Genomic DNA, 17,083 nt, shown 5'->3' on the forward strand with positions numbered 1-17,083 from the left:
CTGGAACATTGCTGAGTGCGGCGTTAAACAACAAACAAAACAAAACAAAACTTCACGAAGGAAGGCGTTCAACAACAGCTTGTTTCCGACTCCCTCCGCCATCACAACGCAACCTAAGAGGATAAACTAAAAGTGTCCGATTACTTGACGGCATTGAACAACAAACAAACAAATATACCACGTAGAATCCTCTTGGTGCAAGAATCGTTGATTTATGTGAGTTACGTGATGGAGAGATTCAACAATAGCGTGACGACATGCCAATGGCCCAAACACTAAGTATTATATAGTGAGTGAGTATTGTTTTACGCTGCTTATAGAAATATTGCAGCAGCTCGGTAGGGTCGCCTACTGGTTGAAGCTATCGCTCGTCTCGACGAAGACCGAGGCTCGATTCCCAACATGGGTAAAATGTGTGAAGCCCATTTCTGGTGTCCCCCGCCGTGTTATTGATGGAATAGTGCTAAAAGTGCTTAAAGCGGCGTAAAACTATACTCACGCAGCAATGCCATGGCGTCACACATTGTATTCATGTAATATACAGACATACATGTTTATGCTGAGGTTACGGCCTAGGTGTACTGTGGTCGGCTTCAGTCTGGATTGCGTGATGAATAAAGGATGAGGTCGTGCCGTCACGGAGGAACCCTGATTACCTGCACAACTAACAACAGTTACGTTTTCTTCCACTGACTAGCCGCAAAGATTAGAAAAGTTAATAAACCAGAAATAATGTGGACCGAAAGTGTCGTGTTCGCGCAACAAAATCCCGTGCGGTAATTACTTCACGAAGGAGACCCGTGAAGATCCGGCGAATAGGTCTTCAGCAACCCATGCTTGCCGTAAAAGGCGACTATGTTTGTCGTAAGAGGCGACTAACGTGATCGGGTGGTCAGGGTCGCTGACTTGGTCGATGCATGTACTCGTATCCCAGTAGCAAAGACCCGTGAAGATCCGGGGTAGAATAGGTCTTCAGCAACGCATGCTTGTCGTAAAAGGCGACTAACGGGATCGGGTGGTCAGGCTCGCTGACTTGGTTCATACATGTCATCGATCCCAGTTGCGTGGATTGATGCTCATGATATTAATCACTGGATTGTCTGGTCCAGACTCGATTATTTACAGACCGTCGTCATATAGCTGGAATATTGCTGAGTGGGGCGTTAAACAACAAACCAACCAACAACCAACCCAGTAGCAAGATCAGTGTCCATTATGCCAATCACTGGATTGTCTGGTCCAGACTCGATTTTTTACAGACCGCCGTCATATAGCTGGAATATTGCTGAGAGGGGCGTTAAACAACAAACAAAACAAAATCAAACTTCCCTCCACCATCACCTCGCAACCTAAGAGGATAATGTGTCTGATTACTTGACACATGCACCCCACCAGACACATGCACCCCACCAGACACATGCACCCCACCAGACACATGCACCCCACCAGTCACATGCACCCTACCAGACACATGCACCCCACCAGACACATGCACCACACCAGACACATGCACCACACCAGACACATGCACCCCACCAGTCACATGCACCCTACCAGACACATGCACCCCACCAGACACATGCACCCCACCAGACACATGCACCACACCAGACACATGCACCACACCAGACACATGCACCCCACCAGACACACTTACAAACGCAATTTGTAAACACTGCTCTCGCGATGATCTTGGGAATTAATTAGCCCGCGTTGTATCTTTGTGGAAATCGCACTCGGGTCATGTGCTTTACTAGCCAACTTCATCCACGGGGCTTCCACACCTCCCAAACTAAGGATTTGTTTGTTTGTTTGTTTGTTTGTTTGTTTGTTGTCTAACACCGAAGTCAGCAATATTCCAGCTAGATGACGGCCGTCTGTAAATAATCGAATCCGGACCAGTCAACCCTGTGATTGACATCATGAGCATCGATCCACGTAATTGGGTTAGTCGCCTCTTACGACAAGCATGATAGTCGCCTCTTACGAGAAGCATCGTCGCCTCTTACGACAAGCATAGTCGGCTCTTACGACAAGCATAGCTGCCTCTTACGAAAAGATTGGGTTGCTGAAGACCTTTTTCTACCCCGGTTCGGTCTCCCTAATAAAGATGGTGGGAGAAAGAAGCCCTGCATTCATGTCACAGTTTCAGAATCACTTGTCTTGGGCAGACATCAAAACATTATTCAAATTCCCCAATCACTCTATACTACGACAATCTGTTTTTCCTCTTTTTATTCATGTTGATCCACGACTCTTTCCAAAGACGGGTGGACGTTCACGTTGTGGCTTCCCATGTCCAAATCAGTAATCAGATTAATACGGTCGTTTACATTCGAGTCGTATCATAGCTGGAGTGTTTTTTTCATGGACTAATCACAATAATCGAGACCTTTATACGTATTGTAAGTCAATAAGATCGATATAGCCGGGACTGATCGATAACCATTACATTCAGCGGAGAATAGGGCAAGAGCCGTGGACTACAAACATAACGCTGGGTTGGCAATCATTGGGTTCTTTATGGAACATCTATAGGCCGCGGATAAATCAAAGAATTTCGATAGACGAATGAGGGAACGTGAAAGCAGGTCATTGGACACACGACTCGAACAGCAGAGAGTACCAGGTTAGGGGAGATAACCCACGCTGGATTTCGGCCTGCTACCTCTTTTAAAGTTGGTGTTCTGAGTGACACTGAGTGTCGGTGACACTGCAAATTGTTAGTCGTCAGAGGCCAAAGAATCACTTCCGATTTATTTAGAATCTGAACAAGATCAGAGGATAAACCAGGAACAGAAACAGCTGCATCTTATCCCCTCTGTATATATAGCTAGTATGGGTTATTGGGGACCTATTCTGATGCGGGTAGCTCCATGGGGACTAACAGATTCGGGTGGACAGACTCGCTGACTTGGTTGATGCATGTCATCGTATCCCAATTGTGTGGATCGATGCTCATGATGTCAGTCACTGGATTGTCTGGTCCGGACTCGATTATTTAAACAGACCGCCTTTATATAGCTGGAATATTGCAGAGTGCGGGGTTAAATAAACAAACAAAACAAACAGAATCCCCCCCCGGCAGGACACGCATGAGGTATCGAGGATCTATTTTGACCCAGAATCCGTAAGATCCCACAAAGCGATCTAAGCAGTTGAAGACTGTAGTTATGATTGTCCTAGTGCTATGACTGTCATAGGCCTAAGTCAAAATATGGGAATAACAATTGTCTTCGTGCTAAGACTGTCATAGGTCTGTGACAAAATATTGGGAGTTACGATCATCTCAGTGCTACCACTTCAGTGTTACCACTGTCATAAGCACACGTTCAAGTATTGAAGTTACGATCATCTTAGCGCTACCACTGTCATAAGCACACGTCCAAGTATTGAAGTTACGATCATCTTAGCGCTACTACTGTCGTTAGCATATGTTAAAGTATTGAAGTTACGATCGTCTTAGCGCTACTACTGTCGTTAGCATATGTTAAAGTATTGAAGTTACGATCGTCTTAGCGCTACTGCTGTCGTTAGCATATGTTAAAGTATTGAAGTTACGATCATCTTAGCGCTACTACTGTCGTTAGCATATGTTAAAGTATTGAAGTTACGATCATCTTAGCGCTACTACTGTCATAAGCACACGTTCGAGTATTGAAGTTACGATCATCTTAGCGCTACTACTGTCGTTAGCATATGTTAAAGTATTGAAGTTACGATCGTCTTAGCGCTACCACTGTCATAAGCATATGTTAAAGTATTGAAGTTTCAATCATCTTATCGTTAACCACTGTCATAGCACACGTTTTAGTATTGGAGTTACGATCATCTTAGCGCTACAACTGTCATAAGCATATGTAAAAGTATGGGCGTTACGATCATCTTAGTGCTACCACCGTTATAAACATACATAAAGTATGTGAGTTACGATCATCTTAGTGCTACAACTGTCATAAACATACATAAAGTATGGGAGTTACGATCATCATAGTGCTACCACCGTTATAAACATACATAAAGTATGGGAGTTACGATCATCATAGTGCTACCACCGTTATAAACATACATAAAGTATGGGAGTTACAATCATCTTAGTGCTACCACCGTTATAAACATACATAAAGTATGGGAGTTACGATCATCATAGTGCTACCACCGTTATAAACATACATAAAGTATGGGAGTTACGATCATCATAGTGCTACCACCGTTATAAACATACATAAAGTATGGGAGTTACGATCATCTTAGTGCTACCACCGTTATAAACATACATAAAGTATGGGAGTTACGATCATCTTAGTGCTACCACTGTTATAAACATACATAAAGTATGGGAGTTACGATCATCATAGTGCTACCACCGTTATAAACATACATAAAGTATGGGAGTTACGATCATCTTAGTGCTACCACCGTTATAAACATACATAAAGTATGGGAGTTACGATCATCTTAGTGCTACCACTGTTATAAACATACATAAAGTATGGGAGTTATGATCTTCTTAGTGCAAACATCGCTGTTGTAATGGGGACCAGGAAAATCACAACAAACGTACATTTAGAGAGTATTATTTTATTGTCTCTCCGACCTTAAAAGTTTCTGAAATAATAAAGACATTTCACCATTGATTGACTGTTCCAGTTAAAGTACTGAATGAACAGCTAACCATGTTGTCCACCCCAGTTAATATCTACAATAACACTTCTGATACAAACAATATCATTTAATTCCAGCAGCTGACTATATCGTAATTCTTTGTCGATTTATTTCTTCAGTATCTGAAACTTTTGAACCATTGCCAGATATATGTGTGCCTGTCATGGAAGAACATATAACAAACTATTACAATTTGTTTCTGTCAACTGAAGCGGAGTAGGGGGCCTACCCCAGGCATATCTGATTCATGGCGAAGAAACACTTGACTGATGCAGACAGACAATATTCTTGACGGAAAAAAAGATGGAAATAACACATCTTGCCCTTCATACAAATAATGCCCACAAAAAGCAATTCTAGAAACAAAACAAATGCAGGGTACCTATGTTTTATTTCCTTAAATCTAGATCTAGATAGCCAGAAGAATGTGGTCTAGCTGTACACCTCTCCCAAATGTGTCATCAGTGTTTAGCCTGTGTTTGTTAAATCCATTCCAGTACTGCGGACCCATTCACAGCAAAAGCAGCTCTTATCAAGAACTTTTGCATGTGAGAGTGAGAGAGAGAGTTGGGTTTAATGTCACTTTGTACAGCATTCCTGTTATGTCCTAGTATGTCAGCTTAATGTGGGGGTAGCCAGAAGTAAAGCAGATCTCAGATGTTTACTGCTTTGGAATAACCCACCAACATGGTTATGATGCTGACAAACCTAGATACATAATCAAGGCGATCCTGGATTCAAACCCATGATCATAGTTTTCTGGCTTCTCCAAGGGACACAACTCTGCACAGCGAATTGTGGTGGCTGAAATCAGTGGGTCACAGTGGCCCTCATGACAGTAATTTGGGCTGCTTTTAGCAATATTCCAGCAATATGACGGCAGGGGACACCAGAAATGTGCTTTACACATGTGCCAATCTGGGGAATCAAACTCGGGTCTTCAGTGTGACGAGTGAATGCTTTAACCACTAGGCTACCCCACCACCCGACAGAAAAATTTGACAACTACGTAATACTATAACATTCTGAGAAGACTAGTTACATGGGTGACTGTGTCCAGCAGAGTTTCTAAAGTACTCACGGAAATGAAAAAAAACTGTTTTTCTCAATTTAAAAATCGACACAAAGTGTTACGTAGCTGTAAATACGAAATGACAAAACAACTCGAAAAGTACTAGTCTGGATTTGCTAGTTTGATCTCAGTGAACAATACAAAATGTACTTTACAGGAGGTAATTTGTCGACACTTTCAACATTCAAAAATAAAACTAAGTCCAAATTGACATAGCAGAAATAGACTATAGGCATTATGCACCTATTCTCACCTGTCGTCAAGGTGTCATAGGTCACCTTGATCTACTTACACCTGTTTATGCCCTGTTTCACAATAGTCTGTTTTATTCACATTTTTACACACTTTTACCTGTGAAAAGGCATAAAAACATTTGATACGTTGTATTTGTGCCACGGCCCAATTAGTACTAACTTAGTTGTTTGAATATTTACATATTTTGTTTATTAACTGCATTTATTTAAGATCTGAGGTAAAAAAAACAGGGTTTTTTCATTTCCGTGAGTACTTTAGGGCTTTGGTCCTGCCCCACACTGAAGCACATGTTGCACATGTGCTGTCTCCTACGGCAAGTTCACCTAGCAGTGAATGGGTACCCGGTAGGATGACATATTAATGTGACAATTAACCTTCAGCCTCACAGGCAGCATGGGTTAAACACTCCCCAGGGAGCTGAGAAGTAAATCGAGTGCACACTGATCCACTGACCGGAGTAATGATGGTGTCAGCAATTTGAGCACGCTTCAATGGATGGACTGAGGCACATTACAAATATCCATTTATTATAACTAGTTTTATTATTTGAATCAGATTCATATCAAAGCCATGGTTCCAGGGTATTTATCCTACTAGGACAGAGATAATCCACTGGATAATCCAGGATGGTAACCTGTGAAGCTAGGTCAGGGTGGGTGAGTGAGTGAGTTGGGTTTAAAGCTGCTTTTAACAGTACTACAGTTATATCACACCGTGTCAGCTTAATGTGGGAGGAAAGCCTCGAAGCGATGCAGGTCTCAAACATTAACCACTTCGGTGAAACCCACGAGCACGGATATGGTGCTGACAAACCTCGAAACATAATCAGGGCGAACCGGGATTCGAATCCACAATCACAGGTTTCTGGCATGCCCAAGGGACACAACTCTGCACAGCGAATCGCAGCGCCTTAGACGACTGGGCCACCCGTGCCCATCAAGGGCAGGGCCTCTCATGGAAGATAAAAGTAGATTCTCCAGAGACAGCTGACAAAAACAGAGTTGAATAGAAGGCCAAAACCACCACACATGTTACATTTATAAACACACAAACACATCAGCACAAACTGCTTGTTTGAAAGAGGGATGCAAGAGGCAAGTAAGTTGGGCTATCAACAATCCTGTAGATTTAAGTTACTATCGTTGCTACAGAAGCTATCGTTGCTACAGTTGTGTAATAAAGAGTCACACTATACAACAAGTTGTCAGGAAATCAGCATTTGACCTATATAACGTAGGTCTGATGCAGCTGTGGCATACAGTAAACTGAACTACCCAATAAAGATTAAAACCGATTTCATGTATCGTGTGTATAACAATAGTTATAAAAGACATCAAAATATCAATGTTTCAAACAAATTGCAGTGAAAGACGTGGGACCGGCTCCAATCTCTGAGAACTATATATCACACTGACTGGTCGACTCCATCCTCACTGGCTGGCATTTGTGTTTCTTATCCCCCAAGTGAGTGAGTTGTTTTTAAAATTGCCTTAAAGTCTTATTAAATAATATTTCAGTTACAGCGTGGAGCAACAGCTCATCGTGAAAGAGAAACCCTAAAGTGATGCATGCCAAAGATGTAACACAGGGAGGTTGCTGATGTGCAGAAGATCCTGGCACTGCTAAGGGACCTAACTCTGCACAGACATGAAGATAATGGGGCCTCAGGTGCCCTCGATGTCAAGATAAAAATTTAAATTGCAAAATTCTGGAGATAAGAAACACAGAAATACAAAGAAGAGCCCTACAATCCTACAAGTGTCAGTATGATTGTGTCTTCAACATGGTTCAATAAGCGATACAGCTTTGTTTGGTTGGCTCTGTCAGTTATAGAACCCACCAGAATCAGTAGGTCAAGAGTAAGTTTGAATAACAATATACATACCAGACAGTATGTAACAGTAACAGGTCGGACCTGCAAGGCAGTTTCATCAACACAAGCATACCATACAGGACCTTAGCCACATATTCAGAGCACCTTTAGAATTCAACACCACAACCTCGCGTGAGAATGATCTCTGCCATTGGTCATAAAACACAAGGACAAACTATCCGTCTTTGTTAGAATCCATCAGACTTGAACTAGCAGCCTTTGGATAAATTAGCGCTTGCTATATTTAAAAACAAATATTAAATACTCTCAACATCACGAGGCTAATCCAATGACATTGTGTAGAGATGATAGATCACTGAGAGGAGCTTATGCACACTTGATGACCCCCAGCAACCTTGTTGCTAGGCTGATGTCACATGGCATTGTTTCAAGCTTTATCCTCCAATAAAATTTCATAAATATTTTTCTAAACTTTGTGGAGCTGAATTCTAAAGGTCGGCTGGCATATTCAGAGTTTCAACCAATCTCAGTTAATCAGATCTCAGTTCTTGCTATCGCTAAACAAAGATCTGAGGACATCCCATTACGGATCACGTCAGAATGAGCTTTCATCCGACAAATCATGGCATCACTTACCAGATTGTGAAAGTGACAGTCAGAATGTGTTTTCTGATCATGCAACCTCGTAAACGTTAACACGGGGTATTCTGAACAACAGTTACGGCCCATACGACTGATTCCATTAAAATTATCGTCTCTCTCTCGCTTCCGTGGGATAAACATATGAATGGAGGAGGCATTGCACAGTACATGGAAAGCACTGCCATACAATTTCAACCGTATTGTAGACATTCCGGAATGTTCATTTGTTCAGTTTTCAAAATTTTAAACGAGAACTGTGTCAAAGTATTTTTCAAGCGTAGTCTGAAATAGGCAGGTTGAAACGAGTGCCATAAAGCTTGAGAAAGTTGCTTTCAAATTGGCTGATGTCGACTTCTTGTTAGTCATTTCAGTAGTCGGTCAAAGCTTGCAAATGGTCGTTCTGACGTGACCCATAATGGGATGTCCTCAGATCTTTGTTTAGCGGCAACAAGAACTTAGATCTGATTTTAATTAGATTAGAGTTTCAACCAAGTGGGACTTCTGTGAGTCGGCATCAGCTCGGGTCCTGTCGGGATATTATGCTAGAGAGTCATGTTTAACAAGCCTGAATATATCATAAATCACCCAATTACCCAGAATCCAGAGACTCATAGAAATATTTAAATATATGTCCATTATTTCTTAATAACAATTATGGCTTAGACAATGTTAAGTGATGCTTCTCACATAAGCCCCAACAAACCTACGAGTGTACTCAGACATATAATATTGTGTTCGGGACTTGTGTACACGTGGCTATACAGACTACAATAATTCTAACAGAATGCAAGCAGCAACCATATTAACATTATGAGAAGACTATTTAGGACGGACCAAATATAGTTCTATGTGAAGCACCTTAAGTACATCTTAAGTACATCTTCACCGCTCAGGCCACCCAGCTGACTGCCAGACTACACCCTCACTGGGGTGGGGAGGGGCGGGGACAAGGGAGGGGGTAGGATGATAAAAAGGGTCAAATGTTTCTCAGGCCTTATACTGTTTTTCGAAACAATGAAGGAAAGAACATGAAATTGCTTCAATATGAAGAACAAAATATTACTTATGGGGAATATTACTTGAGATTTTATGGGATAAACTTTACAACTACAAACCAAACTTGTGACTTCATCGGTCATGTGCCTGATCTAAACTTTTACACGACAAGGTCAAGGAAGATTCGAAAGGGGACAAGATGAGTTAAAGCATTAATGGCTACTACATCTTGACTTGCAAGGTACCTGAGAAACAGCGGCCTACCAACAACATGATGAGAGTGTCACATGATAAGAGACAGCCAAATCTACCCATGTGGTACCTGGCGGCTACATCTGTGGTAACTGAAGCCCCTCCATCAGTGTGTACATTGTCCATCACGGGAAACATCGAGATAATTTCCTGGTCTCTAACGCTGGCACCAGGCCAAGCAATCAGAGATGACTAGAATCTCAAACATATATTCAATAAAACTTTAGCAAGATTTTCTAGAAAATGTAAAAGGATAAAAAGGCATGTTAATCTTCCGGTGGCCTGAACATGAACAAGTACCGAGTTGTAACAAAAATAAATAAAAGCAGGACGAGGCTGGTGATATGTGGTTCAGCTGTCACCAGCTACTGGCTGTGCTTCAGTGGAGGTTTCCGAGGTCTGACCTTGACCCTGGGGGTCGCCTGAGGGGGAGGGGCTAGTTTGTTCTGTGGGTATACTCTGTTCTCGCAAGTTGTACAGCTCTTGGATAAGTCTCTTGATGCCAACCATCCACTGGTTCACCTACGGAATAAAACTCATACATCATATTTTACAAGACACATGAAATATCCTGTTTATTTATACTTCATTTGTTGTTGACAATTATTTTAGAACAAATTACCCCAAAAAATTAAAACACAAATTCTAAATCCTCCACTGACAGTTTCACACATGGCTTCCTGCACTCATACAAGATATAGTGCTGATTTTTAAAAAATAATTAAAAATAATACAAACTCCAAAAAACACTTGAATCAAATATTTCAATTTATGTACTGTTGATATTTCATTTCACATCTTTTGATTTAATGAACTCTTTTTCTATTTGAGATATATTATCTAACATTAAGTGCATGAAAATATCAAATTTAAACAAAACATCGCTTAGCAATGCGTTTGAAGCATAGCTGTTTATATAGCATAGCATAAAGGTTAAACAAATAATGCATAAGTAGAAGTGTTATTCAGTATATCTTTTTCTGGATGTAAAATATTTTTACTGTCAAGACAGAAATATAAATGTTCGGGAGACCAGCTACTGCTGCATGCGACAGAGGCAAAGGGGGGTAACTTCATGACCGACAGGTGTAGATGAGACAGGTGTGGATGAGACTCGTCTGTTGCACTGAGTGTCTCTCCGTTCAGCTGATCAGTGTGAGAATATCACTTTTCAAAACAACTGAAATCTCTTTTACACGCAAGTGTATAATATTTCCTTCTATCTGCTCGGATTGAACATGAATCTTCTCCCCGGCAGGTTTGTAAGGTTTCCTGCTGCTTCATCATCTCTACTTCATCATCTCTACTTCATCATGACTACTTTGTCGTCACTACTTTGTCCCTACTTCATCATCATCACTACATCATCGTCACTATTTTATCATCCCTACATCATCGTCACTTGATCATCTCTACTTTATCATCACTACTTCATCATGACTACTTCATCGTCTCTACTTCATCGTCTCTACATCATCATCTCTACTTCTTCATCTCTACTTCTTCATCATCTCTACTTCTTCATCTCTACTTCATCGTCTCTACTTCATCGTCTCTACCTCATCATCACTACTTCATCGTCTCTACTTCATCATCTCTAGTTCATCGTTACTACTTACTATATATTTTAACCAAACCTATTTACCTCATTTGTATAATCCACCATTAAAGACAAGTGGATGCTATTCGCAAGGTCAAGGTTGTTCTGTTTCAGTGCTGTGGAGAGATAAAAACTAAATTAACATGTTGCCATGACAACTCAACCATAATCCTTCCAGGAAGCTTCATGGGACAGTATTTATCCTCTACTCTCTTGCCAATCCTCTCAGCCAAGTAGCAACTATTCTGTGTAACACTACACAACACAAACTCACAAGCACATTTGGGAATTTAACAACATATAAATTGATAATTCAGTGCCAGCATTTATATAAATATACTGTAACAAATGTTACACTTTCTAAGTAAAGTACAGATTCTCGTACTTTTTTGGGTTGAGTCCTGTCCGGGATTCGAGCCCACACTGGCAGAGTGAGGCGCCTAATCACCAGTACACAAAGTCAGTGATCTAACCCACTCAGCCACTGAGGCTTCCACTAAATGAAAGTCCAACAATTGGTAGTCTAGATCACATACTTTGTGTACCCCTCTGACAATTGTGAACTGGCAAACCCCCAGCCCTTGGTTACCAACAGAAGTCATCTGTCCCTGATCCCTTCACTGTATTCTCATCAGCGCTTCCATTGATCGTCAGACATGGACCGGACGGGAGGGCCTGAATCTTGGTGCAGATTGTTTCCTCTAGCCTGATACAACACATTGCAATGCTTATTCCACACATGGCGGCGGTGATGCAACTCTCACTGCCGTTGTTGTCAGTGTCCCCACCAATGCTGGCACTCATGCTGCCACTGGCATCTTTTTCTGCTCCTGATGCATTTGAGATAAACCTCAACCTACTCTGTGGATAACGTGCTACATTCACTATACAAGTGAATGGCAAGTGCATGTATATCGCCGTTCACTATGAGAAGTGAGGGGATCAGGGACAGATAACTCCTGTTGGTAACCAAGGGCTGGGGGACCCCAAGAGGAGGAAGAGGCACAATTGGGTTTTGGTTTATAGGATCAAAGTCCAGGAGGAAATTACAATGTTTTGTGTGAGGATAAGAATTAATCTAAATGTTTTCTTTCAAAGGTGTGAAGACTAGGACACAAGCAACAAGTGTGTTTATTGTTTAAGGCCACACTCAGAAATATTCCATCTATACGGTGGCCTGTAAATACTGAGTCTGGAGCAGACAATCAAGTGATTGAGATTGTGTGCATTGATCTATGCCATCAGAGTATGATGACATGCCATCAACTAGCAGTCGCCTATTATGACCAGCAGAAGTCGCTGGCAACGTTCTACACTGGAACACCCCCGAGGGGCACTAGCAACAAGATGCTACATCTTAAACTGTTACCTTCAACGAGCTGTGCAACACGGACTTTGACAGGTGGAGAGATTTGTCCCCCCTGCCACACTTCCTGCAGCAGTGCTATCCTCCGCGACACGTCCTCTGCCGCCCGACCCTGGAGATATAAACACACTGATAGAACTGCACCCAGCTTCCTGGCCAACACCACCAGGCGATAAATCAGCTATCCCCACCCTCTCGCAGTGCTTGCCTTCACCCTGAGTCGGTAAGGATGTCACAGCACGGTGAAAGACTAAAAATAAGCTCTGCTCAGTGAACCCTAAGGAATTGGAACAAGGGTCAGCCTTGTGGGGTGGAATCCAACTGTTCTCAGGTAAATTCTGGTTAATGTAATCAGGCAATGTAATGGTTATATCGCTAGTCTTGAACTGTCAGATGCATGGTATCTTGTCTGTTCCAGTAGCACTTGTTTTGATTTTTGTGTTTCTATCTTCATTCAATCCAAAGCAATACTATGAAATATTTCCCCAGGGATATCAATACCAGGACCACTGCTCTCAGTAGTTCTCACTCAGAAGCATAACCTTTTCTTCAAATTAGTTGGCTTATTCACTCCTAAACAATTAGGCTAAAAAAATAATAGTCTTGCTTCTCAGACACCGCCCGCATCATCATAAAGTCTGCTGCACATTTTGTTTTTATTTCCATTTAAAAAAATAAAATTTAACTCCTAACACTTAAATACTATGCGATCCAACATAGCACACAGTTACTTCCCTGTATGTGCACTGCTTTACTGCACATCTTGTGTTATGGTCTTGGCGGCAATTGGAGTTTGTATGCTTTTTTATGTAGGGAGCCTCTTTCCTAGGTTGATGGAACACAACTGTTTATTTAGTTACAGTCTCCGTTACTCCGACATTGTTGGTTGCATATGATTATGTCGGATTAACGAGTATGTCGGATAAACAAAATTAGGAAGTATCAACATTCGTGATCCAAAATTGGACAACTACACGATAGGTAACGATACGAAGACGTAATTAAAAAAAGGAAAAAGGAAATATTCATATTGTTGTGTTACATGGTTAGCGGAATATGTTTTCTAATCATGCAACCTCTAAAGCTCAACACAAAACAACTGTTACGGACTGTATGACTTATGCAAAATACTTTAAAGAGCATAGCCTGGAATGGAAGTCGCAAGTTTGAAACTGGTTCCGCAAAGCTTACGAAAGCTGTTTTCTAAGTGGCTAACATTGACTTCCTGTTAGTTATTTCATTGGTCGGTCATAGTTCCCGAAAGGTTGTTCTGACGTGATCTGTAATGGGATGTCCTCGGCGATAGCAAGAACTTGTATCTGATTTTAATGAGATTGAGGTAATCTAAGCATGTGATTTATCCTGTTTTCTTTATTTAAACCATTAATTGTTTATTGTTAAGCAAGTTTATCTCTGCAGCCGTTGAAATATGCAGCTACTCGCCGACTCGTCTCGCATCAAAACACAGGGATGTGTACTCGCGGGCAGATGACCACGGAGTACGCTGATCACTGTGTTAGATTAACGAGATTTATGAGTGTTTGCACCAATTCGTTTAGGTGTGTCGGAGTGCGAGACTGTTGGATTAATGGGTCTAAATAGCACTGATTTAATCGGTTCCCATCATTTGTGGCGGATAAAGCCGATTGTGGGATTAACTAGTGTCGGATTAAAGAGACTTGACTGTACATACTAGTCTGAGCAAGTAAATTAAAAAAACACCACTCGCACTATATTTTCAAAGGTTATTGCCTGAGAACCAATTCTTTTACTTTTTAAGCCTTGTACATGTGGTTTATAACATTGTCTTCCCCAGATATTGATTAAAACAAACCCCAGTGGGTTGTTGAGTTGCAGGCACACACTCACCTTGAGTTGCTCACTGCACTTGTCCCTCACTGTCTTCAAAGCATCCTGTATGTAGGACAAGAGGCCGGCCTCACCCTCTACGTTAAGCCTTGCGGTCACGTCATCCAGCGTCTCCCTGTTCTCTGCCACAGGCCTGGCCACCCCCGGGTGAGAGAGCAGCCCAGGGGACAACTGAGAGCCAGGCTCTGGGGTGGGTATGAGGGTGGGGACCACCACGGGAAGTGGGGTGGGGGTACTTGTGTTTACAGCAGGAGGTAATAGTTGTACATTTCCTAGTTTCGGGGGACCTTCAGCTGGATTCAGAATGCTGGCTGTAACATTAATATGAAGTAATTTGATATCTTGACAGTCAAAATCTGAATATGTTTCACATCAATATCATTTGCAATGAACATATTTTATCATATTACAACAAATACTTTTTCACTCTAATCATCATGTAATCATCATGATCATAATTTGATTACAATTATAAATTCAGAATTCTTACTTAAACATTAAAAACAAACCCATTTCATCAGCATTCTTTGCTTTGTTGAGAAAAATGTTTTAAACAAAGGGAGACAATTTCAACTATGTGTCAAATTGTCTCCCCTTCCCCACTGTGTCCCATTGCCTTATTCATGTGACATTTCTCATCATTTTGTTTTGATTCCTAAATACAGTATGATCTCCCTTCATGCAATAATGACATAGCTTCTTACAAAACCTCATCTCTTAATTACTTATAAATATATTGAGGAAACATTTGCATTTTGCTTTCTCCTAATATCCAAAACTATGATCACTTGAGGGTATACATGACCCTGGCAATACTTGTACATGCAGGTCTTCTCCACAGTATCTTCACTCACCAGCCATACTAGTGCCATCACCAGCTGAAGGGGGCGTTGCCATGGGATAAGCTACTCTCTTGTTGAGAGCAGTACGTCGAGGAGAGGCCTGGCTTTGAGCAGCAGCCCCATAGTTAAAGAGAGGAGGGTCATTCCACCCTCGGTCAGTGTTACCTGTGATGAAGATGACATGAAATGAATGTGAATTATCTTTCTGGATCTCTTGCAAATTGCAGATTATTCCATACAAATATTTTTCTTCTCTTACTATATGGAATTCATTTGGTAATTGGCACAATGCTTTTTGTCACACATTAAACAATTGCAGTTACAAAAAAAGACCCAAGCCATTTTCTCATGATTATACTTAATAATGTGTCTACCTACATCAGATGATAAGCTTTCAGACATCCTACGTTTTTCTGATGGCTATGGTTATCGCGATTACTCGCGCCATAACAGAGAGTCATTGTTTATATTCAGATGATGGTTTGTTTTCAAGGAAAAGTTGTCTTTTATAAGTTAATTAGATGTTTTATAGTTGTTCATATGATTAGAAAAACAACCTATGACCGTTATGAGTGCCCGAAAACCCATAACATGGGATATATATGTTTATCAGTTTCATCAGAATCTTCTTTACTTCAGCCATTATTTGGTATACTGAAGACATAAATCCAACAGCAATGCTTTGACTACTTTTTGACAGTTGGTCAAGACCACTACTACAGTTAAATAATTCTAGTGTCATGCATTTCTAAGACCAATTGTAACGGGCCTTTAATGTATACAATTTGCATTAGGCTGAACTAGTTGTAAACACCCGGGCCCCCGCAAAGGTTCTCAATGTGTCATTTTAGTTTGCGATCGATCCAACATCATTTTTGTAATATAAAGTTGTGACAATAGGCCTTATCAATACGCGTTAACTTATTCAAAAAGAAACAGGTTTTCATTGTGTTAGGGGAAGGGAAGAAATAGAATGATATATATAAGTCGCAATGAAGTTTTCAACTCAAAACTGTCTCTTCGTATATATCTCTATCGAAGTGCCAATCGGAACTGGTTCAGAGGTCATGTATTATTGCAATAATCTTGTTCTTTGGCAGCATGACCCGTCCTGGCAGAAAATGCTCAGTCATAGTTCATGCAATGCAACAGTTAATTACGAGTAGATGTGATAGGCAAGTTCGCCAACTCACCAGGCCTGGGAGCTGCCATGACAGTCACGTGACGTTCCCAGCCAATAATATTTTCACAAATGGGCACCTGTTAGCTGTTATATCAATGAGTCTCCGCCCTTCTCAGGCAGATTGTGTTTAGTGATAGTTTATGTCATTGGCGATGGTAGTTTGTATGCACTCAGCAGAATTTTGCACCCTTTATACAAACTTAAAAGAAATCCACAGTAGTCGATTCTATACAGAGACCATTAAGGAAGACTCAATAAACCTTATGCAAACGAACATTTATATTGTATTTGGGAAAAACGAACACATTGCTCTATATAGTATTTCCTGAACAACTACTAATACGAATTACGTCAAGACACAAACAGTTCTTGTCTGTAAGGGAGCAACCATTTATTTTCAGGTGTGGGGTGGTCTTATAACAAGTCAAGCCTCTGTTTTAATGATTGTTTTTACACATGCCTTTCATCTGGAGACGAAAACATCCTGTTACTTGTTCATCATATCAA

General features: G+C 41.1%; 1 protein-coding gene across 1 annotated transcript; it reads right to left on the reverse strand.

The window, feature by feature from the left end:
- Nucleotides 1-4,592: 4,592 nt before the first annotated feature.
- Nucleotides 4,593-16,617, reverse strand: LOC139449668 (steroid receptor RNA activator 1-like). The gene is made up of 6 exons (XM_071231153.1): nt 16,587-16,617; nt 15,406-15,558; nt 14,552-14,862; nt 12,686-12,794; nt 11,362-11,432; nt 4,593-10,238 (listed from the first exon to the last, which is right to left on the reverse strand). The coding sequence occupies exons 1-6, from the start codon at nt 16,603-16,605 to the stop codon at nt 10,068-10,070; spliced, it is 834 nt and encodes a 277-aa protein (XP_071087254.1). The 5' UTR covers nt 16,606-16,617; the 3' UTR covers nt 4,593-10,067.
- Between the last annotated feature and the right edge of the window lie 466 nt (nt 16,618-17,083).

This window comes from Haliotis cracherodii, unplaced genomic scaffold (assembly GCF_022045235.1).
Source record: "Haliotis cracherodii isolate W230 unplaced genomic scaffold, xgHalCrac1.p SCAF_8, whole genome shotgun sequence".
Classification (NCBI taxonomy): domain Eukaryota; kingdom Metazoa; phylum Mollusca; class Gastropoda; order Lepetellida; family Haliotidae; genus Haliotis; species Haliotis cracherodii.

Bases quoted from the DNA above. Each gene is read 5' to 3' on its own strand.
- LOC139449668 (XM_071231153.1), bottom strand. The intron at 14,863-15,405 runs GTGAGTGAAGAT...TTAATGTTACAG, and splicing joins TGATGGCACTAGTATGGCTG to CCAGCATTCTGAATCCAGCT. The intron at 12,795-14,551 runs GTGAGTGTGTGC...TTATATCTCCAG, and splicing joins AGTGCAGTGAGCAACTCAAG to GGTCGGGCGGCAGAGGACGT.